Source organism: Neltuma alba, unplaced genomic scaffold (genome assembly GCF_004799145.2).
Source record: "Neltuma alba isolate B1F8T4 unplaced genomic scaffold, ASM479914v2 tig00010438_pilon, whole genome shotgun sequence".
Taxonomy (NCBI): Eukaryota; Viridiplantae; Streptophyta; class Magnoliopsida; order Fabales; family Fabaceae; genus Neltuma; species Neltuma alba.
The window spans coordinates 290,873-318,859 of record NW_021635334.1 but is presented as its reverse complement, the minus strand read 5'-3'; the positions used below and the strand labels follow the sequence as shown (position 1 = coordinate 318,859).

Genomic DNA, 27,987 nt, shown 5'->3' with positions numbered 1-27,987 from the left:
GAGCAAGATTGAGACACTATTAAATAATGAATTAAAAATAGTTACGTACCTTTGGTGCTTCCATAATCTGTAGAGATGGGCACTCTGGTTGATGTTTCTTGATACCAATACTGATCATATTGGTACATAACGGAGGTATAGTGATTCCAATGCAGGAAGATGAATGTGAGGCTCATTATTTTCATGCTCATATGATAGACCCTCTTCTTCATTGTATTTTCCAAAAACATATTTCAGCTCATGAGCTTTCCAAATATCTATAGACTTTAATTCTTGAAGACCTCCGGAAAGAGCGGATGGAAATATAAATTCCAATTTATTGCAATTCCGAACATAAAGTCTCTGTAGTTTTGGGAAGATGGAGGTGCAGTTGAGATGGACATCATCATCCTCTGCCTCATTTGTTATAATGTGCTTCAATTCTTCACAGTCCTCAACATACAGATACTCCAACATGATGGTTGTGGCGATGGATACACTGAATAGTGACTGTAATTTTGAACATCCAACAAGCATCATGTCCCTTATATTTTGTAGGCTCAATGCTTGTCTCATAAGACACTCAGCTGAATGAAATGTTTCAATCCTTTCACTCAATACATGTGATTCCTACAACCAATCACTTCTCTTAGATTCAACCTAGTTATGTAACTAATCACTTTCTATCATATGATCATATATCTCAATAACAATCCCATTATAACCATAGATGAACCGAAAAAGAATTAATGTATCAGAAAATACATTAAATATAAAGAAGTTTGTCAAGCATCATGTATCATAAGATTGCGATTTTTAATGCACTCAACTGGTAACATCATGCCCACACTACTAGTCAAATAATAGAAAATAAAATAAAAATCGAGTTAATGACATGCATGTTATCACTATTCACGTGTGCGTGTGAATTTTTATTTTTCTCTTTAATTTTTACTGAAATGAAAAAATCGAGTGTGTGCAGTTCCAACCCAAGACGAAAGCTGTACGTGTTTGTATTTTGATAGTATATATATTCCTTAATTTAGTGCACTGAAGAAAATAATTAATATAACTGCTTTATGAATTCTGATGAAGACTCATTCTATTGATAAATATTGCAGTTGTAGAAAAATCGAGTAATTACACAATATAAAATTACTTTTTTCAATTTAATGCATAGAAGAATTCCTTTTTTTTTAATTGCTTGTGGTATCCGATTTTACGGGCCTGTTTGGGTGCTCCAAAACTGTGGTTTCAGAAGCACTTTTCCGCAAAACGAGGTAACCTCCTTCACATATTTACTTCGTAATCCGTAAAAGCACTTTTAAAACCATGGTTTGGTTTCTATCCAAACACTACATTTGATTTGTATTCTTTCAAGATTCTTAAATTTACTTCACTAGAAATAATTTTATTTTATTTTTTCCAAGAGCTTTCTGTCATGTACACAAACCTAAAAAAAAAAATCATTAATTGGGTCAAAATCTGTACTTAAATATAGATTAATTTTTTGAGAAAAAATAATATTAAATATTAATTAAATTTTTATAAAGAAAATATTATTTAAATGACTGTTTTTATCAAAACTTAATACTGATGAACCGATGCATAAAATTATAATAACATAAAAAATTAAAATATGTATAAAGAAAAAAAGACTATAAATATGGCCTATCAGGACTCGCATATAAATTAAAAGAAAAGAAACAAGAAGTAAAAACAAACATGACTTATCATTTTTTTCCCCTCACTGTTTCTCTGATGAGATTCACTTACTTCTTCGTCACATTAGAAGTGCCATGTCACACTTTCAATAAAACCAATCAATTGACATGCCTTAAAAAATAAAATGTGATTTATAAGGTATTCAACTAATAACTTCCATGCCCCTGATACTAGTCAAATAATAGAAAAATAAAAAATAAAAAAATAATAAAGCATTGAATTAACCAAAATTCCTGCTCATGTTAATCATATGCTACCTATTATCACTATTCGTGCATGCGTGTGAGTATTTTACCTTTGTCTTTAATTTTTACTGCAATAAAAAGATTAATGTTAGGCAAATTGACATTAAATTTAGTGTAATTAAAATATCACGTCAGTTTAGTGAAATTTCTGAGATACAAAAATAGATCTCAAATTTTAAATCAAGAATATGAAATGCTAGTATATCAATATACATCGAACAGATATAAATAGTCCAAAATAATGAATATTAAATTGAGATTATGAGCATTTTAAATATCAAAAGAAAACTAATTTAAACAAGCGGAATTTCTTTTCCGCCATTCAGAATGGACGCAGGTAGCCCCACAACATCCAAGGAGTTAAATATAGACTAATTTTTTAAGAAAAATTAGTGTTAAATATTAACTAAATTTCGTGATAAAGACAATATTGATTAAATTACTGTAAAGGTGCACTTTATCAAGACTAAATACTAAGGAACCCATACATAAAATTATAATAACACAAAAATATAAAAATATATGTAAATAAAAGGAAAAAATAAGACTATAAACCATTCATATACGATATGCTAAAATGGAAGATTAATTAATAGAATAAACACCTTTGGACAAAAAGAGCAAGACTAAAGTAGCATACCTGGGAGATTGTGGGGTCTTTTAGCAGTGTAGCATTGGAAACTCCAATATTAGTATTTGTATTTGGGCCCAGAAAACAACACCCATGAGCCCAAGAGAAAGCACTCATCTTAAAGTTCTTAGGTCTCTCCTCTGAATCTTCCTTTGAAACTTGAGATGGCCTTAGCACATATCTCTTGCATTTTTGAAATATGTTAATGAAACTTGGTACTCCATGAAGGTTCACCTCTTCTAGCGAATAGAGCATTTTGATTTCCTCTTGCACAACTTGACCTCTATATTCACCGAATATGTATTCTAGCTTTGCACAGTCATATATATATAGATATTTCAAATTGGGAAGGTCTCCAGCTAGAAGGAATGAAGATACCTTTTCTAATTTGCCACATTCTTTAATTTGAAGAGACTTTAATGCCGGAAACAATGAGCCATCACCTTTTTGATCATTAACAACCCCCATTTCTTCTTCTGAACTCTTATCTGCGATTAAGCTTTTCAATTCTGCAAAACCTTCAACTACTAATTCTTCCAATTTCCCAAGACTTTGAGCAATAGAGGGTTTGAAAATTGCTAGTTGGAACATTGTGCAATCTTTCAATTTCAATACCCTCAAATGAGGAAGTTTGAGAGTTTCATCTAAGAATATGTTTTGCAGTTTCCTACAACCCTTTAACTTTAAAATCTGTAACTTCTCAAGAAAGCCTGAAGGCGTAGCACCCCAACATAATTCTTTCACATCCACATTATCCAGATGCAACTCAATCAAGTTCAAGAAGACTGTCATGTTATGATTGTGACGCTGATTACTATCAATAAGGCACTCTATGTCAGTCCATTCATACAAGTAAAGCTTGATTAAATTATCCATGCCTTCATCTTCCACAGGAATAATGTCAGGGACAAGACTTTTCCATCCTGTTTGTCCTAAATTTCCCAGCTCAAGAACTTCTGATCTTTCCACAAGGTACTTAAACATGGCTTTTGATAGTAAATGTTTCATATGATCTGTATTGAAGCATTTTGGTAAGCCATTATCATCATGAGTCAAGCCTTTCAAGACATCACAAGCAATAAAAAAAAATTGCAATGTAGAAGGAGATATATCAGAAGCAATTTCATCTTCAATTTCTTTGTCATCCTCTGGCTTCCAGTCTTTGACATTGTAATTGCTGACAAAATACAATTCTTTCAATTGTGAGCATCTTTCAATCACTCGAAAAGGGTTGTTCTTTTGAATTTCACACTTCTTTAATCCCAACCATCTCAACTTCTGTAGCTCCTTGATATCTTTGGGCAATTCAATAATTAAACAATTTTTCAATTCAAGCGTCACAAGACTTTGAAGATTCTTCAAAACAGAGATGTCACCTAATTCCCAACCATCCAAGATAATAGTGTGAATATTCTTCAATGAAAGAAGTGATTGTGACAGTGATGGAGTGGAAAGAAGTGATTGTGACAGTGATGGAGTGGGAACTTTTCTACCATATCCACTGAGTAAAGACAGAATTTTGAGCCTTGACATTCCTGCAAAGAATGCATTTGGATCTTTCACTAGAGCATTTCCACTTATCCAAAGAAGTAAAATTTCAAGTTTTGCATCATCAAGTTGATCAGGAAAATCATCAGCACTCCAAAACACAAATCGCTTGTTGGCTTTTAAAGTCATTGTTGAATCTGTAATCACCTGAATATCTTCTTTTGCTATCCACTGGGCTACCTCACGAACCAAGTCATGCATTTTTACACATTCTTTTCCCTCAACCTTCAATAGCAAAGAAGAAGCTATGAGTTTATTTTTTACTGCAACTGCTCGACTTCTTGATGCACAGTATTCGTCAGGTTCACCAAAAATTCCTAACCCTATACCAAGTCTAATAATAAGGTTTATGGGAATTTCATAGTCTTCTGGGAAAATAGAACACAATAAAAATAGCCTTTGAGCCTTCTCATCATTTAAATGATCATAGCTTAATTTTAAGCATCTATAAATAGTCACTAAATCTTCATCAATATCAACAAATTGCTTGGAATTTCGTAAGGTTGTCAAAGCTACATTCCATTCACCTACGGGCCAATTTCTTAATGCTCCAGCTAGTGCTACAATTGCAACTGGCAATCCTCCACACTCCTTCACAAAATCGTGTGCAAGACCCTCAGAATCATTACTTCCAGCATGAGATAGAAAAAGTGAAAATGCATCCTCATCAGCTAACGTGTGTAGGCGAACTGTTTGGTGGCATCTCATTGCTTCACAAACTTTTGAATGGCGGGTAGTTAACAAAACATAGCAATTCTTGTGATCAGTTCCAGATGGAATCCCAATTTCGGTGAGGTCTAACTTCTCCCACACATCATCTAATATTATAAGTAATTTTTTTTCATAACCATAAATTTTAGACCATAGAAGCTTTGAGTGATCTGCTTCAACTCTTGGATCTAAATCCAAAACTAATTGCCTTGCAATGTCGCCTCGAATCTTGTTGACATCTGGAGGATTAGACACAACAACAAAGATGACTTTCTCAAATGCTTTGGATTCTTCAACTTGCTTTCCTACTTGTGTTGCCAATGTGGTTTTACCCGTTCCCCCCATCCCTTGCAATCCAATCATGTAATGATTTCCATCTTTTAAAGCTTCCACAAGTTGTTTGAATTTTGTCTTCCTGCTCTCAAAATCAATGAAGTCTTTTGAAGCATGGTACTTCATACCTGGAAGTTTAACTGGGCAAGGTACTCTTTCAAAGTTTTTATATTTTTGGATGTGATCTTTAATGACTTGCACCCTCTGTGCCAATCTCTTGCCTTGTCGATATTTCCTAAGAAAAGAACAGCTATCACACCTTGTTTGCCTAACTTCAGCATTCATTTGAATTAGTTTATCAGCTTTCTTTATCCAATCTTGAACTTCACCTTCAACTTCATGCTCATTAATGTTGGCGTCGTCAATATCCTTTCGAACTTTCTCTAATCTTCTACGCAAAAGTTGATTGTCCTCATCAAACTCGTGATCATGAGTCTCGAAATGACGAAAGTAATTAACTTCCTTTATGGTTTTATCTACCAATCTCTTGGCAAGATCTGTTAAAATACCTTCCCCAGGGCATGCCATCTAAAATGGACAGGACATTAAATTAGGATTCCAAAAATAGTAATTAAAAATGTGAAAAGCTATGGTGATATATAATGTTTTACAAATATGTAATGAAATCTCTGGTGTAGTCAATGCCCAACCATTTGCATTCTCTTTTGTTAGTGTTCTGGGATCCAAATTTTAATTAATAATTAGCTATATAAATAGATAAGTAATAAACGAATTACAGTATTGCAAACACAAAAATGTCATAAAATAAAATTGTATTATATTTAAATTGTATGCATACTATCTTTTTGGACCAACTTAATTTCCAATATCAATATTTAATAAATGCCTCCTAATTAAAAGAGTTCAGGATACAAGCAGACCCGCGGGTCAAACCTAGCAGGTTAGTGCCTCCTGATGGGTTAGCGGATTGACTATATAATTTTTAAAAACATATGTTTTTTATTTTTAATGTCAATCTACAAATTGTGATTTTATATTTTTAATGTCAACCTATAGATTATGATTATATCTCTTTTGGTAAATTTGTTCCCATGCAACTCACATTTAAACGACTAAAAGGTGAAACTAGAAGGACTAAAATTAAAATAATAACAAATTTAAAGGACTCAAAATTATATTAACCCTTATTAATTTTATTTTTATTTTGGAATATTTCTCAAAATATTAAAATGAATTATCACAATGTATGAAAAAGATTCATTTTACATATAAGTAAACTTTTTATGGTCAAAATTTTTTAATTGGTTAATTAATTGACTATAAAATTTACAAATATACTGTTTTAAATTAAGATTGCGAAGAATGAGGAAAGTCTTGACCAAATAAGAAATTTTGTAGAGCGTAGACTCACATGACTTAAATGAAAATGACATAAAATTAAGATTCGTACGTACTTTTGCCTACATATTCAAATTCTAACATTATTTAAAAAAATTATTACCAAACGTCATAAAAGTTACCATACCATCTTTAACCTGTTTTTGGGTTTTAATTTATTTCAAATACATTATAGAGAAACATATAGAAATGTCAAGTTGGGATGAAAGTATAGTTTTAAAAAGTTTTCAGCCGAAAAAAAAGTAATCATGAAAAGTTTTCCTGAAATTCACAAAATATCATAAACTCAAGAAAAATAGCAGAGGTTTAAAAAAAAAATGGAGGCTTTAGAGAGGCATAAATAAAGAGAATACCTCAAAAAGGAATTTGTGGGAATAAAAGGGCTATTTTTGGCTGATTCGGTAATATTTACGCAAATTATATAATAAACTAAAATTACATAAAAGTCCGAAATAATTATTGTGAGAATTAATAAAATTTACTAAGAGAATTTTACCCAAGGAAATGGAATATTTTATTTTGAAATAATTTTTTAGCTTTAAAATTGTAATTTCGAAAAAATTAAAGGATAAATAATTTGGGATTAAATTTTGAGACGACAAAACTGCAGAAATTATTTTATGAGGAGAATAGATTTTGGAAGAGTTACTTATTGGTTGGGAATTGATGATGAAATTTAATTACGTACACGTTAGGAAATTGTCCACAATTTCCTAACCATAATTCCAAAAATTAAAACAAATCAATCCCAGCTCCCAAGCCTAATAAATCTGCTGATGGGCGAGGCTGGAGGTCTAATTATCCTAAAAATTATTTGGCCCAAAGGTGTGGCTAGAAATTATGGATTTCAGGTAATTATTATGAATCGTTCATAGTCTCATTTCTAATTGAGGCAAAAGCATAATTTTAAAAAGTTCTGGGTCCGTGAGGATAAGCATTTTAAAAAATATGCCCAAAAATTCATAAAATTCTTAGAAATTCATGGCAAATGGAGTAAATGTCCTGGACAATATTTGTTGCAATTGTGGTGAAAATAAAGGAAATTGTCCAAAAAAGGAATTTTATTTAATTTATAAAATTTTGGTTAGTTAAAGGAGAATTAACTAAAATTAATTATGAAAAATATTAGGATGTCTAAAAAAATTGGATAAAATTGAAACGCATTTTGTCCGTTATATAATATAAATACCATAAGATGGAGAAATTAGGCAAATTATTTAAATTTATAAATATAATTGGTCGAGTATATATTTATCAAAAGAATTAACCAAATATTCCATCAAGTCTTTTATATGTCTGCATTTACTAAAGTACTTAAGTTTATGTCCAATATGATAAAGATATCAAACAAATAACTATTTTCAAAAGGAAAAGAAAAAGGGAAAAGAAAAAGAAAACCCATCAATTCTTCAAAACATTTTCAGCAAAAGTAGAAAATTAGCATTATGATGAAGGGTAAACTAGCATATTAATAATTTAGATGTAAGTGTATTATTCAAAATAAACAAGAGATCTATGTAATTAAGACAAAATGTGAAGGAGGTTAGTGTATAATGCTGAGCATAATTTGCAAAATTAGGAAGGGGCCTCGTTAATGTTCAAATTTTCGAGTATAAAAAGATTAAGAAATGAATTGAGAAATAAATAACATACTGGAATTCTTGTGGGCTTAATTGAGTGCTTAAGAGCTTTCTGATTCTTTTTTTTTTTTTATGTTATTTAAACCAAGTTTGAAGAGTAGTCTTTCAAAACAACTTTGGAAAAAAATCTGTTTGAATAATTAATTTGAAAAACATATACTTTTTTTATTCTTAATATAAGACTTATTACTAATTTAATTAGATTAAAGAAGTTAAATAAGTTAGTTAATTATAAGAAATATGACATATTTTTCTTAAAATACCATAATCATCTTTCTTAACATCATCATTTCCTCTTTTAATTGATTATGCTTGAAGGAGTATTAATAAGAGTAATTCAGAAAAAACTGATAAATATGATAAATAGATCTTATATCTAGGATCAAAATTAACTCAATAATTAAGTCCTATTTTAAAGACCGGGGGAGTATAAAACAGTGAAATAAAAGGTGAAAGAATATTTTTATACTTGCATAATTGTCCTTAATTAAAAACTTGGGCTTTGTTTGTTTCTATTTTATTTTAACGTTTTTAGAGTAATTTTATAAATTTTTTAAAATAAGTTTTATAAAACTAAAAAAACATGTTTGGGTAATTGTTCCAAAAATTTGCATTTGAAAATGAAATTTTTTTTCAGGAATATTGTATTTAAAATCAACTTGAAAAACGACTAGAGAAGTGAGAGGCAGAGCGGAAAGTGCATTGACAATGGACAAAAAAAGATAGATGATTGAGAAACAATGCAGATAAGCATAAGAGATAGAATGGGAGAGTGTCTAAAAAGGTTAGTTTAAAAAAAAAAAACTACATGATACAAAAAATTCAAAAAAAAATTGTAAAAATTGTTGAGTTTTTTGTTTTCTGAAATATATTTTTATTTTTTGTTTTGCAGAACACCTAGTTAAAAATTAACAAACAGACAAGTTTTTTTATTTTTAAAAATAAAAAATTGTTTCCAAAACAATAAAACAAGCATGCCCATAATGTTTCTCCACTTATTTTCTAATTTTACAGAACAAGAAGATAAGAAGACATCTAACATATGTTTTTTTCTCCTGAACAATTTTTAATATTTTTCTTATTTTTCAAAGCACATAAACAAACACACATTTTCAAACAATTTTTTTAATTGCTTTTCAGAAAGAAAAAAAAAAACTGTTCTGAAAACAGGAAATGAAACAGTCCCTGAATGTTACTATAAATATTCAAATAATTAAGAGTTTCTCTAGCAAGCTCCATTCATAAATTTCGTGATAGCTTGGTGGTAGAGCTCTCAATAAAGGCTAGCCCGGCCCTAAAGGGCTAGCGCTTGAAGGATCAGGGTCTAAAAGGGTCGGCCTTTTATGGTCCTAAAAGGGTCTGTCCTTTAAAGCCCACATACCTTAAAATTATCTAATTATTAAAGCCTGGCTCTTGAATATGCGGGCTCAAGGCTTAAAAGGGCTAGCCCTTTTATGTTATTTTTTAAAATTTAAATTCTTTTTAATTATTTTAAAATAAAAAATAAAACAACAAAACTTCTAAGATTTTTTATTCAAATTATAAATATAAGTAAAATAAATTAGTGGTGTATAGAAAAAAAAATTAAATGCCAATAAACTATTGTCCAAAATAAAAAAAAAATCAAAATCTAACAAAACATGAAAAACAGAAAGATAAAAACCTAACAGCTAAAGATTAACAATATCAACATCATTATTATCTTTATCTTCATTTTCATCAGTATTATCAAGATCAGCAATATTTGATTGTTCTTTGCTACAAGTGAGCTTTTCTTCAATAATAAAAATATTAAGGTTTTTGTCTTCATTTACCTTATCTAAAATAAAACTATACAGTAGTTATAAGTACAAATAAGAGCCTAAATATTTGTTCGAATAAGAAGAGTTTTACACTTTGTTAGGATATGTAAACCGATGGTAAATGAAGATCTACTAGCTATTATAGTGATTAATATGTTAAGAATATCAGCTACTATTTTTGAAAGAATTGAAAATTGATTTTAATTATTCTTCCACAAGTCCAAGACATCTAATTCTTTTCAATTATCTAACTTGAATATTGATTCTTATAAGTATTTTTCTAATTTAAACTTATTCATAAAAGACTAATCTATATCTTTATAAATATATTGATAATAAAAAAAATAGGCGGGCTTAAAAGGACTAGCCCTTGGCCCTAAAGGGTTGGCCCTTTTATTTTTGAGCCCTATAGAGCTAGTCCTTTTAAGCCCAATTTCCTTTTAAACCACATAAAATACAAGTCCGGCCCTCCACTTAAAAGGGCTTAAAAGGACTGGCCCGATGGGCTTAACCCGTTTTGACGGTTCTATTTGGTGGTGAGATGCGTGTGTAAAAATATGAAATTTTAGGATACTAATTTTGAGTAAGCTATGTATAAAATATAAGTTAAGAAACTAAAGTAGGATAATTCTTGTAAAGCCTCATATTCTTTTTGCTTTATGTCATGTTTATATTTTTGGCTAACTACTTTCCGCAGCAAGTGATTGGAAAAGGCTTTATCACACACACAAACATTATTAGCATATGATTTTCTTTTTCTTTCAACTAAATTATTTAGAGGAAAACGCCAATATATGCTATAAAAATGGATCATTTTCATGTATACAAATTTATTTGTTATGAATTTTTATATGTAATATTAACTAAGATTAGTTTAACAACGCCAAACATATAATTATTGAATTTATATCTTAAATAACCCTTAAATATGAAATACATGGAAAATAATAAAGGGCATATAATGAGGAAAAGAAAAGTGAATTTCAAAAAACATGCGTACCACTTCTTTGACTGATCCCTTCCACAGAAAAACTTCCAGAAGCAGTAAAAGCGATCAACCAAATCAAAAGGGAACTGGAAAAAAAAAAAAGAAGAAGAAGAAGAAGACTATTAGTGATGATATTTAAATAATTATAATTATAATATTTAAATTTAAAATGTGTGTCATGCAGTCTATTTTGTTTAGATATCATAAATAAAATTACTATTAATATAATATTTGGTCTTTCAAATTTTAAATCATAGTCTTTAGTTCTTAAATTTCTTTTGATTTAAAATATTCATCCTTGTAATTCAACAAAAACTATGACTATTTTGCTTTTTGAAGAACCAAAACCTATGACTTGAAACTTAAGAAACTAAAATCAAATTGAGAGTAAAAGTAAAAAATCAAAGATTATTAATCCGTAAAATTATGAGAGAATTCTAATCAAATCCAACTGAAATACCTAAATCCAACTTTAGGTTTACACTTTTCACAAATTCCTAATTAGGTCATAAGGCCTCTAGGGATTTATGAATGTTATTAAATGACTATAATGCACTCTTTAATTAAAAAAAACTTGATTATTTTACCCCTCCCAAGTGTTCGTTCTCTCATCTCTTATAATTATCTTTTACAACAAAAAAACACATAAATAATTTTATCATGTTTAAAATGTGTATATATAACTAAAATCTTTAAAAATATTTTAATCAAACATTTTAAATTATATTATAAACTAATTAATTTTCTTTTTAATAAAATAAGAACATTTTAGTCATTTAACAAGATTAAAAAAATCCTAAATTAGGCCTTATGGCCTGATTAAGAATTTGTTAAAAAAAATATAAGCTTTAATTTGAATTTAAGTATTTCAGCTGGATTTTATTTAGATTTTTCCAAAAATTATCATATTTAATACCAATTTATTAGTGCAAAACTGTCAAAATAGAAGAACCCCCAATATATTAATCTCAATGAAATTAAAGTCAAATGATACAAAACTAAAAATTAAAGGATGGATCAACTTATCGTACTTTCCAAGAAAACAGCACAAAGCACTGCGAAATTTCCAGTGGGGTGACTTTGATGATGAAGAGTTATTGCTGTCTACAATAATCATCACGAGCAGGATATCGTTTATTTGACGAGCATGTCACGTGGTGGGGACCACCAAAAGAGGAGCACTAATATTGAACCATATTCCACACGCGCCCTCCACAGCTGGGACACATTAGTAGATATTTTAATAAATATTCTTTCACATGTGAAATTGTACATTTTTAATTATAAAAAAATAGAGAAAATGGCAAATAAAAAACTTCAAAAATATGATACTACTGCCACACACCAGGCGCCTTGCACTTCAAGATTTTAAGAAAAGAAGTGGTGTGTGATCTCATATTTTATAAATATAGTTAAATAACTAAAATATTTTTATATTAAAATGTTTGGTAATAAGTTGTAAACAGATAATAATAAATGTTGAACAATAAATAATAAGAAATATATTAATGATAAATTATTTATAAATAAATTATGAACTGACAATAATAAGTATTGAACATCTCATGACAAAAAATATATTGTCAATGACAAGTTTGATTTTTTTTCTTCCAAATCTTATGCAAAGGAATTTCAGTCATTTAACCATATTTACAAAATATCAAATCAAATACCATTTTCTTCTTTATTATTTTCAACTTTTGGTGTTTGAATTAGGAAGTGAAAATTTTAAAGTTTTTTTTCTGAAATTTTTCGTAGAAAATAAGCATTTTTTATTAGTAATAGGCAAAAGTGTTCCGGTGAATAAAAAGAAGTAGGCAAACGTGCATCGCCGTTCTTTCAACTTTGGAAGTATTTAGATGAAAACCAAACTCTATTTTAAAAGTAATTTTGTAAATATAGTTAAATAACTAAAATATACTTATATTAAAAAGTTTGGTAACAAGTTGTAAACTGATAATAATAAATATTGAATAACAAATCATAAGAAATATATTAGTAATGACAAATTATTCATTAATAAGTTATGAACTAATAATGATAAGTGTTAAATATCCCATGACACAAAATATATTGCTAATGACAAGTTTGATTTTTTTCCCAAATCTGATACGAAGGAATTTTAGTCATCTAACTATATTTACAAAATATCATATCAAGTACGATTTTCTTCTCTGTTATTTTCAACTTTTTAGTGTTTGAATTAGGAAGTGATAATTTTAAGGCTCTTTTTCTGAAATTTTTCCCAAAAAATAACTTATTCTTAATATAAGAACTAGTTTGACATTTGATTTTGTCTTAAATATAAGACCTAAATCTATTTTGTCTATCATATTTATTTATTTTATTCAAAATAGTCCTTGTAGTAATTATATATATTAAAAGTTCTCTCAAATTATTATTCTAACTGATACATATGATTAATTAAAATATTTAGAAAAAATAACACTTATTCATTATAAATAACTAACCTAACAAACTACAAATTTAAAATGAACTTGCTATCATATTGAAAATAGTCAACCAATTAATAAATTTATATGTAGAGATGTCCTTCTCAAATGGGGATTACCTATTGAACCTTTGAGTGCCTCTTTCTCTAGTGCTGAATTAGGATCTCGGCTTCAATTTCTTCTACTGTTTCCTCCTTACTCTACAACATCAAAAGATATACAATTTATTTATGAATTATTTTCTCTTTTATTGAAGTGCATATAATAAGTTTGATTCATTTCAAAAACACTCTAATGCTTCCCCAAAAATCTCCCTAACTTTAAATTTTCGAATGGGATGGTGAAGTTATTATTGTAGGTTTATCAAATGAATATTATTTTCAGTATCAATTCAAAATTATTTAGCTAGTCATGAAGAGAAAAACGCTCACAATCATCTAAAAAAAAAAAAGAGGAATTAATATTTCCCTTTCAAGTCTTAAGTAGAAGAGAGACACAAACTTGTAATAGAGTTAAACCCAGCGAGGAACGAAAAGTAAATAAGAGATATGAAGAGAAAGTGATGGACTTACCTGTGTTCTGCAGACAGCAAATTACTCAACTATGCCTTCCACAGGAGAGTAAGATCGCTTTGAGAAGAAAACTTACTGGAGATAGTAACAAAGAGTTTAACAAAATGAGATAAAACTTTAAGATGATGAATCAATAACGCAACACACTTAATTACCAGAAAAATAGAACACTGAGATAGCACACACAGCACTGCGAAGTTGTAACTTATGAGACTTCAGCGATGGAAGAGTTACGGAAGGCACAAGCATATGAGATTTCAAGAGTCTTTTCAGGTATCCGGCCACCTAAGGGTGTGTTTGGGTGACATCCCAAACCATGGTTTGGGGAATAGATCACCCAAACACCCCCTAAAAACCAAAACCATGGTTTTGGGTCAAAACCATGGTTTTGGGTTAAAACCATGGTTTTGGAAAAAGCAAAATTTTTTTGCTTTTGGAGAAAAAAGGGAGAGTGTGAGAGCCTATATGATATGTATCTTGTTATTTTTTTTATAAATATATTTTTTTATAAACATATTCAATCTTATATTTTATAAATATATATACATATTAATTATTTATTAATTATATTATCTTATGTATTATTAATTATGTTGGTAAAAAATATATTATTAACAATTTTATTCCTTCAAATTAAAATATATCATAAAATCTATTTTTTTTGTAATTATCATATTAACTTATGTCTTTTTTTTAGTAATTTGTATATATAAAAAGTGCTTCTGATAACAACTATCCAAACACTCTCACTTCTCAGAATCACTTTTTTACAAAATCTATTCTTCACAGAATCTATTCTCTAGAATCACTTTTCCAAACCACGGTTTGGTTTCAACCAAACACACCCTAAGTCAATTTTACCAGCCTTCCTCATATTATTATTCTATTTTAAATTATTTCTCACCGATTTGTGAGTGGTAAAAGCAAATTCTGTATCCCCTCTGTCGGTCCAATAGGGATGTTTTCTTTATGTCTTTTCAAATATTTTAGTATTAAAGCATCTTTCTCCCTTCTTTCTATTTTTCCTGGATTAGACCCTCATGTATTTCCTTTTGTTTTTTTGTGTAGGACCTAAGTAAAATTCTTTTAAGTTAGGAAATAAAATAAAAGTTTTTATCTTATAATTTAATGTTATATAAAAATATTGGGCGAAATTGCGTTCCTATCACTCTCATATTTATTATAACTAACTCTCATATTTGTTATAATTAATTGATGATTTATGTAATTTCCTTCTCTTTGTAGTTTAATTAAGCATGGTTTCGTGCTTCTCCTCTCTCCAATAATGTGTGTATGGTCCTGTCATGTAGGGCCCAGGCCTAAGCGTGGCCTTCAATACAGCCTGTCAGACATCTCTTCTTTCCCATCAAATAGTGAAATTATCCCATTACCAGCTTCGCATTCTCATGACTTCTAATACCATTATTGTGATTTTATGCTATCTCTTTTGAAGAGTTACGTTGATATATGTTTCTTGGGATATTGAGTTTGAAATTTAATTGGTTAAATTAATTACTGTTGCATTAGGTAGGTTGTTATTAAGGCTTCAACAGTGCCCTTACCCTTTCAAATCCTATCTTGCCTCACTGAACACATACAGCTAAATGTCCTTTTCTAAAAGATAATCAAAATAGATATAATTTTTATTAAATAATAAAAAATAATTAAAAATATAAATTTACAAAATATAATAATTTTAAATTATTATAATAATAAATTATATTTAATAAATAAAATATATTTGAACTGGAAATTATACTGATGTGAAAAATTTTGAACCAACATGAAATAAAAAATAATATTAAAATTTAAGCATATTATAAAAACTGTTAAAACTTATTTTCTTTAAGATAATATCAAAAATAAATAACTAAAAATTGATTTGGATGTACAAAAGATGCATAGAGAGAAACATAAAAATAACATAGACACAAAAGCAAAAATGCCTTTTAATCCAAAAATATTACTTTTTCATAAGTTATAAATAAGTTTTAGATACTTTTACAACCGTGCTTAAAAAAATAGTTTATGACTTATAAATCAGATTGACCAAAAAATTGTGATAAATAGTTCATAAATTTACAAATTAACTTATCATATTTATAAGTGACTTTTTACCCCTCAAACGTCTTACTAAACAGGCACTGTATTGGCTTTCGTAGTTTCAAAAGCCAATTTAAAAGTCCAAAAATCAATTTAAACCCAAAAATTATTTTTAGATTGGCATTAGAATTAGATAATTTTTTCCTAAAAGGAAATTGATTTTTATCCGGCACACATTATTGTAACGAGCATCAAATGAAGACAAACAAAAATATATTGAAATGTGTATTGGATTCTATGCTGCTTTTGTTGGTCGTGTGAAATTTAATTGCCAGCTATGTTGAAATTATTACTTGATTTTTTTGTTATGCATAATTTATTTTTTATTAAAAGCAATTTTTTTAAACATTAAATGTCAGCATATCGCACAATAAAGTTTAGAAAAATTTACAATCAAATCCCACAAAAAAAATAATTATTAAAAAACCTCAATAACAACTTTAACACTATATAATGACAAGTCCTATAGTGAGAATGACAACTTTTAATATTTGTTTTTCAATTTTTTCCTCACTTGAAATCTCACTGTAATTCTCTCTTAACTCTAAACTATGATTAGTTAACAGTCATGTTATCAAATGTTAGCTCCTGATTAATGCACGTCAATTTAGTCACATAATACGGACAAAGCAGAGCAAACAGACGCATTTTCCGTATAGAGGCTCACAGGCCTGAGGTAGAGCCGGTAATACGGGTCAACCCGTTGGTTATGGGTTGGCCTGTGGCGAGCTCAAAGACTGACGGGCCTGTCCTAAAAGGGCCGATTTCTAGCAGGTTGATATTTTTCCAACCCACCCCGTCAGGATAGACCCGCCAACCTACCACTTTTTTTTAAAAATTTTTTTTTTGTGTTTTTTGTTTTCTTTTAATAAAATTCATTCTAATTTTTAAACACCTAAAATAAAATATACGTATAAAAATTATTATAAATAAAATACGAAATCCAAAGTTCTAAACATTCCAAAATACTACTATAAGCATACATGATATATCATCTTAAGTGATTAAACATACATCCCAAATTAAAACATAACAAATGTAAATTAATAATAATACAAACACAATATGACACATCACTATCAAGTGCTTAACCATGCGCTATCATTCAATATTAATATAGTTCAAAAAATGATATAAAGATGTGAAATTATTTGGTTAAACTTCATAAGTAGAATTACTTTCTTTTTGCTCAAATAACTCTGACACAAGTAAAATTTACAATACAAAACAAAAGATATATTACATTATGATAATTTTAAATAATAAGAATGAGATAAAAGATTAAAGAACTAAACATAATTATATTTGAGGGAGGGAAAAATTTTAAAAAATAAAACGTGCCGGACCACCAACCCTACGGATTAGCCGCAGGTTCAATCTTGACGGTTACGGGCTCAAAAAATCCATTTTAAAAAGAATTTAATTTTTATCAACCCAACCTGTCACTCCTTAGCAGGTTGAGCCCGCGTATTACTAGCTCTAGCCTGAAGCCCTGAGCGTGACTTTTATTTATATCTGCAGGCAATTACAGCCTGTAGTCCACCACCCTATTTTTGTACCTTGAGGTGGAATTTTTCACTAAATAGACGCTTTATTCTATCAAATTTAAAATAATAGATTTTGACTAATCAAAAAATAAAATAGTCTAAATATTTATTAAATTATAAAAATTAATATTTTAAATAAAAAATTTGAGACACTAAAATCAAAATAAAAATTTAATGAATCAGAATTTATATTAACTTTTTAGATATGTTCAAAGTCTAACTTATAAAAAGGAAATACAGTATAACAATTCAAGAAAAGCACTTACATCAAGTTTTTTAAATTTATTATGTGGAATTTTCCAATCGCATTTGGGTAGTTGTTCAATTTTAATTTATAATTTAATGATAAATTTTAAAGTTATGACACTTGATTGTGTTTGACAGAAAAATTTAAGGAAAAGTTTCATTTAAGGACCACAATTTATACCAGTACTGCAGGACTAAAAGATCGACCAAACTGAAAATTTATTTTCTCTTTTATTGAAGTGTATATAGTAAATTTGATTCATTTCAAAAGCACACTGTTGTTTCCTTTTTTTTGGCCTGAAGCTCAATGTTGTTTCTACTGCTTCCCCAAAAATCTTCCCCAACTTTAAATTTTCGAATGGATTGCTGAAGTTATTATAGCTTTATCAAATGAATATTATTGTCAATATCAATTGAAAATTATTTAGCTAGTCATGAAGAGATTGCTTACGTAGAAGAGCATTATCTAAAAAAGCGAAATTAATGTTTCCTTTCAAGTCTAAGTAACAAAGTAGAAGAGAGACACAAACTTGTAATATCATTAAACCCAGTGACAAATGAAAAGTAAATAAGAGATATAAAGGGAAAGTGATGAACTTACCTGTGTTTTGCAGACTACAAATTGCTTGACGATGCCTTCAACAAGAGATCGAGTAGTCTCCTTATAGCTTTCTGTCCAAATCAGATCGCTTTGAGAACAAAACTTACTGGAGATCACAACAAAGACTTAAACAAAACGAGATAAAACTTTAAAAGAATGAATCAATAACGTAACGCACTTAATTACCAGAAAAGTAGAGCACTAAGATCTATTTTGAAAAAGCACTGCGAAATAATGTTAACTTGTGAGACTTCAGTTATGGAGGAGTTATTGAAAGTACATGAGATTTCACGAGTCTTCTTAGTTGTCCAGTCACCAAGTCAACTTTGTAAGTCTTCCTCATATTATTATTCTATTTTAAATTATTCATCGTCCATTGTATTCGCCTCTTTGATGCCTCTCTCTTTCTCAATCTTCAAATGTGTTGGCCCAATAGGAATGTTTTCTTTATGCCTTACTTTAGTATTAAAGCATCTTTTTCCCCACCCAAATGATACCTTTTTTTTTTTTGGTCACTAGCTTCACACAGAAGGACAATCTATCCTTCCGGAATCAATCGGCAAGACCCTCACATATACAATATATGATAATATTGAATGGTAAATTATTGAAATTTATAACATAGAAAATATAGTCAAGTATCATAAATAAGATTATGAAAAAAAAACCTGTTATAAAAAAGAAAACAAATATAATAAAATTTGAATGAAATTAAATTTAAATGATGAAAAATATAGTTATAAACTAATAAAATATTGCCTTCTCCGCTTTTCTACCTGCCCTCCTCTTTATTTCTTTTTCTGGTGGAATATGCTTCTTTATTTCTCAATCTTCACGCGTGTTGTCCCAATAGAAAATTTCTCCTAAGTTCTTAAAGTATTTTTGTTGTAAAAGTATCTTTTTTCCGCACCCAAATTGTCAAAAAAGCATTCTGCACTAGCCACACAACAACATGTTTATAATATCTTAGCCTTGGGGAGATCGTCTTTTAATTGATTATTTAAATTTCGAATTTAAATTTCAATCAAATTGAAGAAACCTTTTTGTAATGAAAAGCGGTAAAGCTGAATAATTATCGATTTTCAGTCCAAAAAAGGAATAATTAACGATTTTAATTTGATATATATGAATTTGGGTTTGGGAAAAAATCCCTTATAAAAAAATTTTATTGCTGAAAAGGACCTAAATCAAAGTACCAATATTTTGTGTGTACAAATTACAAAGTACTGATACTATCTGAGCATAAACATCTATCAGGCCTTCTCATTAATAAAATTTTGTGTGCTGTGTTCTTGAGTTGTTTAAAATAAATTCTGTAAGTACTTGCATTATAGTTTTTTTTATTTATTATTTTTAGAAAATTGACCAAATATACTAGTTTGAAAGAAATGAAATGGAAACTTCTATCGTCTATCCAGTTCTATCGTTACTACATTTAAAATTCAGTTGTTAGCTAAGTCTGAAATTTCAGATGGATTTTACAGTGGATTTATGCTTTTGTGAATGACCTGTTGCAAATTTTGTGGTCATAAATTTTTTTTCGCGGAGGAATTTCATGCCCACGACCGCAGTCTCACATTAGTATTAATACCATACCTAGAGCCGGGAATCAGGGCCGGCCCGGCCCTCCAGGGCTGGCCCTTCAGGGCTGGTGGGCTTAAAAGGGCCGGCCCTCCAGGGCTGAAATTTTAAAAATACCCCAATTTGCTAAGCCCGGCCCTTAAGCTACAGGGCCAGGGCCGGCCCGCGGGCTTTTGGCCCGTTTAAGGAAAAATACTATTTTTTTATATTTATCAAATTTTTTTATAAAAATATAAAAATAAACCAATGAAATTATTAATAAAAGACATAAATATGAATAAAATTAAGTCACAAATATAAAATATCATCATATATAAATATTCATCAACATCTAAGAACATCTAAAACATTCATTAACAAGATAACAACATCTAAAAGTTTTATTTATAATGCAATTGTGCAATAAATAAATACTATCATTCATCTTTTGAAACTTCATCATCACTATAATTAATTACTTTTCTTCATAAGTATGCTTTTCTTTCGTAACAAAAATATCAAGTTTTTCTTCTTTATAAGAATTTTATTTTTGAATTTTGCAATCTAACTATTATTTTACTTTAATGTGAGAAACATTGTTGTTGAAACTCATGAATTTCTAATTCAAATTATAGAATCACAAGTTATATAAGTATAAAAATATTCTATTATCAAATATATATATAGTTTAAAAATATCAACGCATATAATATAAATCAAATCATTATTAAAGTCTAAATTAACCGATTTTTAAAAATTTAATTAGATAAATTATTGTCTAAAACTAAATTTAATTTTAAAATGATAATAATAACTAAATATTTGAAATATTATTAACAATGTAAAAAATTAATAACATTAATATTATATAAAAAAATTTAAAAAATAAAAAAAATTATAAAAGGGCTTAAAAGGGCCGGCCCGCGGCCCTCCAGGGCCGGCCCTTTTAAGCCCTCGGCCCTCCAGGGCTTCTTTCTCATTTTAAGAGAAAAATATCAAGCCCGGCCCTCGTAATTTCAGGGCCTAAACGGGCCGGCCCGATGGGCTCGACCCGTTTTCCCGGCTCTAACCATACCTCCTTTTGATCAACGAGATTTAAGTACAATAAAAGGAATAGTTTTTCACAACATTGTGTGTCATGGTTCAAACTTATGTTAGGAGAGGTGCCCAATCATATTTAATGTCTGATAGTGATTTAAACATAATTATCTTAAATAAAAAAATACCTATGCCTAGAAAAAAAAATAATAAGCTCTCTGTCGTCTCTTCTTCATATTTATGTCAAGGAAGTAGTAATAATAAGTACTATTTTGGTCTTTAATGTAAGACTTAATTAGCTAATTTAAGTATATTATTCAGGATGCTAGTTAAATTAATTAATATGATATTTTTTTAAGACATCTTAAATATCTTTCTTAATTTCCTCACTCTCTCTTCTACTTGATTATTGTTAAGGGAATTGTCGAGGAAAATTGATAAATATATAAAATAGGTCTTACATATAGGATCAATATCAACTTTCTAATTAAATCTTATATTTAGGATCGGGAGGAGTAATAACTAATGAACTTAACATAAAATGAAGTTTTCAAATAAATTAATAAAATTAATTTAAATTATATTTTTATCTATATATTATATAAAGACAAAGGATAACAAAAATAAAGGAAAATCTCAGTTAAATCCAGTTAAAATATTAAAATTTAAATTTTTATTTATACTTTTAACAAACTACCAATCAGACCAAAATGCCTAATTAAGAACTTCTGAATATTTTTCAAAGATGAGAATGCGTTTCTATACTTAAACAAGAAACGTTGGAGGTAGGTAAGTATAAACGTCATTTCGGTTTTCGTTATTTCACGTATTGTTTTTCTTTTTCTCCCCTTTTCTACAGTCGACCCCTTCTACTGCCACATTTCTGCTGGCGCTCCGGATAATGCAAAGCAGAATTAAATTCATATGTTTTGTTATATTATTCCTCATCTTTCTTTTCCTTCATTTTTTTTAAAAAAATTATTTAACTGAATAAAAATCATATCAACTTAATTTTCCTAAAAGCGTATCCCACTTAATTAAGATTTGTATTGTTTTTATGGTTATTAGGATTTTTTATTGTCATGATTGGAAATTTGACGTCATAAGTATATGAGATTTCAAGTCCTAGATATCCGGTCATCAAGTCAACTTTACAAGTCTTTTCCAATATTATTATTCTGTTTTTAATTATTTATCATCGATTTGTGGGTAGTAAAAGCAAATTGGGTAACCATTTATTAATAAAATGCTGCCTTTTTCGTTTTTCTGTGCCCCCTCTTTAAATAATTTATGCCTCCCTGCATCTCAATCTTCAAATGTGTTGGCCCCATAGAATTGTCTTCTTTAAGCCGCTTAAATATTTTAGTATTAAAGTATCTTTTTCCCCGTCCAAATTGTCAAAAAGGCAGTAGTTTTTTTTTCCTTACTAACTTTACACAGAACATTTTCTAACTACCCTCCCAGAAACAAAACACCATATATACAATATGAAAATATTGAATAATGGTAAATTATTGAAATTTATGTACAAATTTTGATACATAGTAAATATAGGCAAGTATCATAAATAAATAAGATTATGAAAAAAAAAGTGTTATAAAAAAGAAACCAAATATAATAAAATTTGAATTAAATTGAATTTACACGATGAAACTTTTTTTGATACATCGGAATAAATGAAAAATATAGTTATAAACTATCATGAATGGTACTTTTTTAAACGTTAAATAAAATATTGCCTATGATGTATCTACATTCGTTTCGCAGGGGCATTGTTACTGACAATAATTACTACTAAAATATTGTCTTCTTGGCTTTTCTGTCTGTTCCCCTCTTTAAATATTTTATGCTTCTTTATTTTTCAATCTTCAATTTTATATGTTGGTCCAATGGAAGTATTTTCTTTAAGCCTTTTAAATATTTTTAATGTTAAGGTATCTTTTTTCCACACCCAAATCGTCAAAAAAGCATTCCACACTAATCATACAACAATATGTTTATTTTATGTTAGCCTTGTTGGGGAGATCGTCTTTTAATTGATTATTTAAACTTCGAATGTAAATTTCAATCAAATTGAAGAAACCCTTTTTTTAATGAAAAGTGATAAAGTTGAATAATTAGCCATTGTAATTTGATATATATGAATTTGGGAAAATTGGGGAAATCTCCCCCCATAAAAAATTTTATCAGTAAAAAAGACCTAAATCAAAGTACAAAATTCACAAGTGAGACTTTCTTTGCATCAAACTTTATCAGGCTTTCTCACTACTTTGCCTAAAACTTTATCAGGCCTTCTCATTAATACTACTTCATTCTTTTACTTTCTTAAAGCATATCCCATTTAATTAAGATTTATACTGTTATTATGGTGGAGGATTTCTTTTTTTATGGGTTAAGTTACATTCAGCATCTCAAAATATTTTCTAAGATACATCTAATATTCTAAAATATTTTGTGGTGTATTCAGCATTCTAAAATATTTTCTAGGTACATCTAATACCTTGAAATATTTTTTTACCTCGGTGCTATATGCACAAAAAAATATTTTTAGGTGTTGGATGCCCGAAAAAAATATTTTAAAATTTTAGATACATCAAAAAGCACTTCACAGTGCTGGACACGCTTATAAAAAATATTTCAGAATGCAAAATGCAACACAAAATACTTTGGGATACTATATGTACAGTGATTGGAAAATTGATCTCATGAAAATTTGACACGTACACATATATTTATTTATATATATGATAAATCAGGTTCAGCTAGATTAGTGACCCTCTAGTCCATCTTGCCATTATTGAGGCATGACAATTTTATGTATGCTCAATAAAATCCAACTAAAATAAGTTTTAACAACAGGTTTTTGAATTTGTTAAAAGCATTACTGAAGTTATAAAAATGCCACTTTTTGAATTTTTCGAAAAACTTGTTGTTAAGTGCTATATCGAAGTTATTAACCGTTATATTAGAGTTGTAAAAATTTTCAAAAAAATGTAACTGTTAACATTATACTGAAGTTGAAAATTTTTACAACTTTAATATAACAGTTAACAACTTTTATAATACTATTAACAACTTCAATATAGCAATCAACAACAGGTTTTCTGGGAAATTCAACAAGCTCCGACGACCGGTAATAATTTTTTTTTGAAAATGTTTACAACTTCAGTATAATGGTTAACAACTTTTGTAACTCTATTAACAACTTTAGTATAGCAGTTAACAATAAGTTTTTCAAAAAAATTCAAAAAATGGCATTTTTATAACTTCAGTAATGCCTTTAACAAATTCAAAAACCTGTTGTTAACTGCTATACTGAAATTGTTAATAAGGTTATAAAAGTTGTTAACCGTTATACTGAAGTTGTAAAAATTTTTAAAAAATTGGTTTCCTCCGCCGGAGCTTCAGCGACCAATTGTTGAGTTTTTTTAAAAATCTATTGTTAATTGATATAATAAAGTTGTTAATAGCGTTACAAAAATTATTAACGGTTATATTAAAATTGTAAAAATTTTCAAAAAAATTGTTTCCGGTCATTAGAGTTTGTTGAATTTTTCAGAAAATCTGTTGTTAATTGCTATATTGAAGTTGTTAATAGAGTTACAAAAATTGTTAACCGTTATACTGAAATTGTAAAAATTTTCAAAAAAAATTGGTTTCCTCCACTGGAGCTCCAGTGACTAATTGTTGAATTTTCCGAAAAATCTGTTGTTAACTGATATACTAAAGTTGTTAATAGCGTTACAAAAGTTGTTAACGGTTATATCGAAGTTATAAAAATTTTCAAAAAAAATTGTTTCTGGTCGCTGGAGTTTGTTGAATTTCCCAGAAAACCTGATGTTAATTGCTATATTAAAGTTGTTAATAGCGTTATAAAAATTGTTACATACATTCGTTTCTCATGGGCATTGTTACTGACAATAATTACTACTAAAATTTTGTCTTCTTCGCTTTTCTATCTGTCCGCCTCTTTAAATATTTTATGGTTCTTTATTTCTCAATCTTCAATTATATATGTTGGTCCAATGGAAATATTTTCTTTAAGCCTTTTAAATATTTTTAATGTTAAGGTATCTTTTTTCCACACCCAAATCGTCAAAAAAGCATTCCACACTAATCATACAACAATATGTTTATTTTATGTTAGCCTTGTTGGGGAGATCGTCCTTTAATTGATTATTTACACTTCGAATGTAAATTTCAATCAAATTGAAGAAACCCTTTTTTTAATGAAAAGTGATGAAGTTGAATAATTAGCTATTGTAATTTGATATATATGAATTTGGGAAAATTGGGGAAATCGCCCCCCATAAAAAATTTTATTAGTAAAAAAGACCTAAATCAAAGTACAAAGTTCACAAAGTGATACTTTCTTTGCCTAAAAATTTATCAGGCTTTCTCACTGCTTTGCATAAAAATTTATCAGGCCTTCTCATTAATACTGCTTCGTTCTTCTATTTTCTTAAAGCATATCCCATTTAATTAAGAGTTATATTGTTATTATGTGATTAGGATTTTTTTTATGGGTTAAGTTACATTCAACATCCCAAAATATTTTATAAGGTGCATCCAGTATCCTGAAATATTTTGTAATGCATTCAGCACCATAAAGTATTTTTTAGGTGCATCTAATGCCTTGAAATATTTTTTGCCTTGGTGCTTCAAAAAATATTTTTAGGTGTTGGACGCCTGGAAAAAAATATTTTGAGCTGTTAGATACATCAAAAGTACTTCACAATACTGAACGCTCTTAGAAAAATATTTCAAGATACAAGATGTACCACAAAATACTTTGGGGTATTATATGCATAAAAAAAAATACTTGAGGGTACTATATGTACTTTAACCCTTTTTTAATTGTCATGATTGGAAATTTGATCTCATAAAAATTTGACACGTACACATATATTTATTTATATATATGATAAATCAGGTTCAGCCAGATTAGTGACCCCCCGGTCCATCGTGCCATTATTGAGGCATGACAACTTTATGTATGCTCAATAAAATCCAACTAAAATAAGTAAAAAAAATTGAAATTAGGTCTACACCTACTTTCAATTTTGATTTGCAGCAGCAAAAGAGCATTTCGTCTTTTAACAAAATTTAGAAATTCCCAAGCGGACCTTTTGGTTTGGTTAGAAATTTGGTTAATGCGCAGGTTTGCATTTAGATTTTGGTATTTCAACTGAATTTAATTAAAAATAAAAAAATTTTCATAAAAAAATTTGCATAAATGACAAAGTTTACCTGTATGGTTTTCTTCCTATAATTATTACTATTAAATTGAGCAGTGAGAATTTCAATATATTGCTAGCTAATCACCACTATTACGCAAGAGAGGGGGGGGGGACGATTTTCCAGCTCTGTCCTATTGAACAAAGGCTTTTTTTTTTTTTTTTTTTTCCCGTTTGTGTTGATGAGCACCTGGTCTTCTTTGCTGCTCAAATTTTGATCCCATACACATTCCACAAATAGAGAAAAATTATGCTTACCTCTAAAGACCAAGAATTTGAATTACTCATAGCCACTCATTAATTGATTTAACAACTTTATTAATTAATTGTACTGTGCTTGAAAAACCATTATCTGTAGTACAGGGGATATTTCAAAGATTTTGATCTTATATATATAAAGACAGAATTGAAATGATAGAATAGACTAATAGAGAATAAGAATGAAAAATTGATACGCATTGTATTTATTTATTTAGTTATTTTTGGTGATGTTCAAGGAATATAGTTCACCGACAATAAAATCAAATCCATCGAATATTAAGAGCAAAGGCTAAATTGTATCTATTTTATCTTATTTCACTTGCACACCTTGTCTTTTTAGTTTTTTTTTTTTTTAAACTACCCGAGGACAGTTGTAGTTAAAAACAAAAAAATTGATAGCCGATCAATTTGCCTATGCTTGAGTATAATAAATACTATCTCCCGTCCTAATTATAAGAGCTAGTTAACTAATTTAAAAAGATTAAGAAAATAAGTTAAGTTAGTTTTTTTTGGTAATAAATAGGTGTTGTCTTTTCTAAAATATCCCTATTAACCAAGTGTATTGAGTAGAACTATTATTATTAGAAAGGCTATTTTGAAAAAATATGTATAAATATGAGAAACAAAGTGGATTAAGATCTTATATTTAGAATCAAAATAAAAGTCTAGTATCAAAAAAAAAAGAATCAAAATAAAAGTCAAACGAGATTTTATATTAAGTACTAGAGGTAGTATTGGATATCTATGTCGGTTTTTGTCCTATAAATATGGTTGCTTTTCTTGATTGAAAATCGTTACCAACAACAGATACGGATCATCCATCAAACATAAAGGCCAAATTTAATTATGCAAACATCAAACTCTGTCCTGCTGTTATTGGTTGGAACACAGGCGAGTCTTAGTCTGTATCATATGCATTATGGTCTGCTCAGAATTCCAGTGTTCTTATAAACAGAAATCAATTAACAAAAAGTACGAATCAAACACACAATTAAATGCCAAAGGGTCTATCCTTGGCACTTATTATTTCCCTAAACTCTGTTATCTCCGTAGTCAACTTCTCGCGACCTTCCAATGGACCTGACAGTTAAGAATCAATCACTGCAATTCGCTCTCTGGCTTCTTCTCTTTGCTTTCGAACTTGTTACAAGGCAAAGTCACACGTCTCCAGCTCGATCTCTTTCACCTGAATTTCCTCTTCTGCTGCCAACACATCAGACATGTCAACACCAAAAACTCGAGACCGAACCAAATCAATCCATTCTTTGTCAAACCCAAGCAAGGTTGCATCGCAAAAGTTAGCCTCCAAGGTTGACTTTCCTGAACTTGTGATGCTATAAGTAGTCTTGGTAGCCAGCACCACCAAAATATCTAATGGCACTCGGTAGGACCAAGCTATCATACGTTG

The 27,987-nt window shown here is 28.9% G+C and overlaps 2 protein-coding genes across 2 annotated transcripts in view; both read right to left on the bottom strand.

Moving 5' to 3' along the window:
- LOC114756595 (uncharacterized) overlaps positions 1-118 on the bottom strand; it is a 42,713-nt gene extending 42,595 nt beyond the window's left edge. Inside the window, exon 1 of the mRNA XM_028945543.1 lies at positions 50-118. Coding sequence (XP_028801376.1) covers positions 50-118 — 69 coding nt within the window. The remainder of the gene's footprint in view (positions 1-49) is intronic.
- LOC114756594 (disease resistance protein At4g27190-like) lies at positions 115-27,981 on the bottom strand. Its single transcript, XM_028945542.1, has 4 exons — positions 27,728-27,981; positions 18,484-18,589; positions 2,590-5,700; positions 115-489 (listed from the first exon to the last, which is right to left on the bottom strand). Exons 1-4 carry the CDS (start codon positions 27,979-27,981, stop codon positions 115-117), a joined length of 3,846 nt encoding a protein of 1,281 aa, XP_028801375.1.
- Positions 27,982-27,987: the final 6 nt, after the last annotated feature.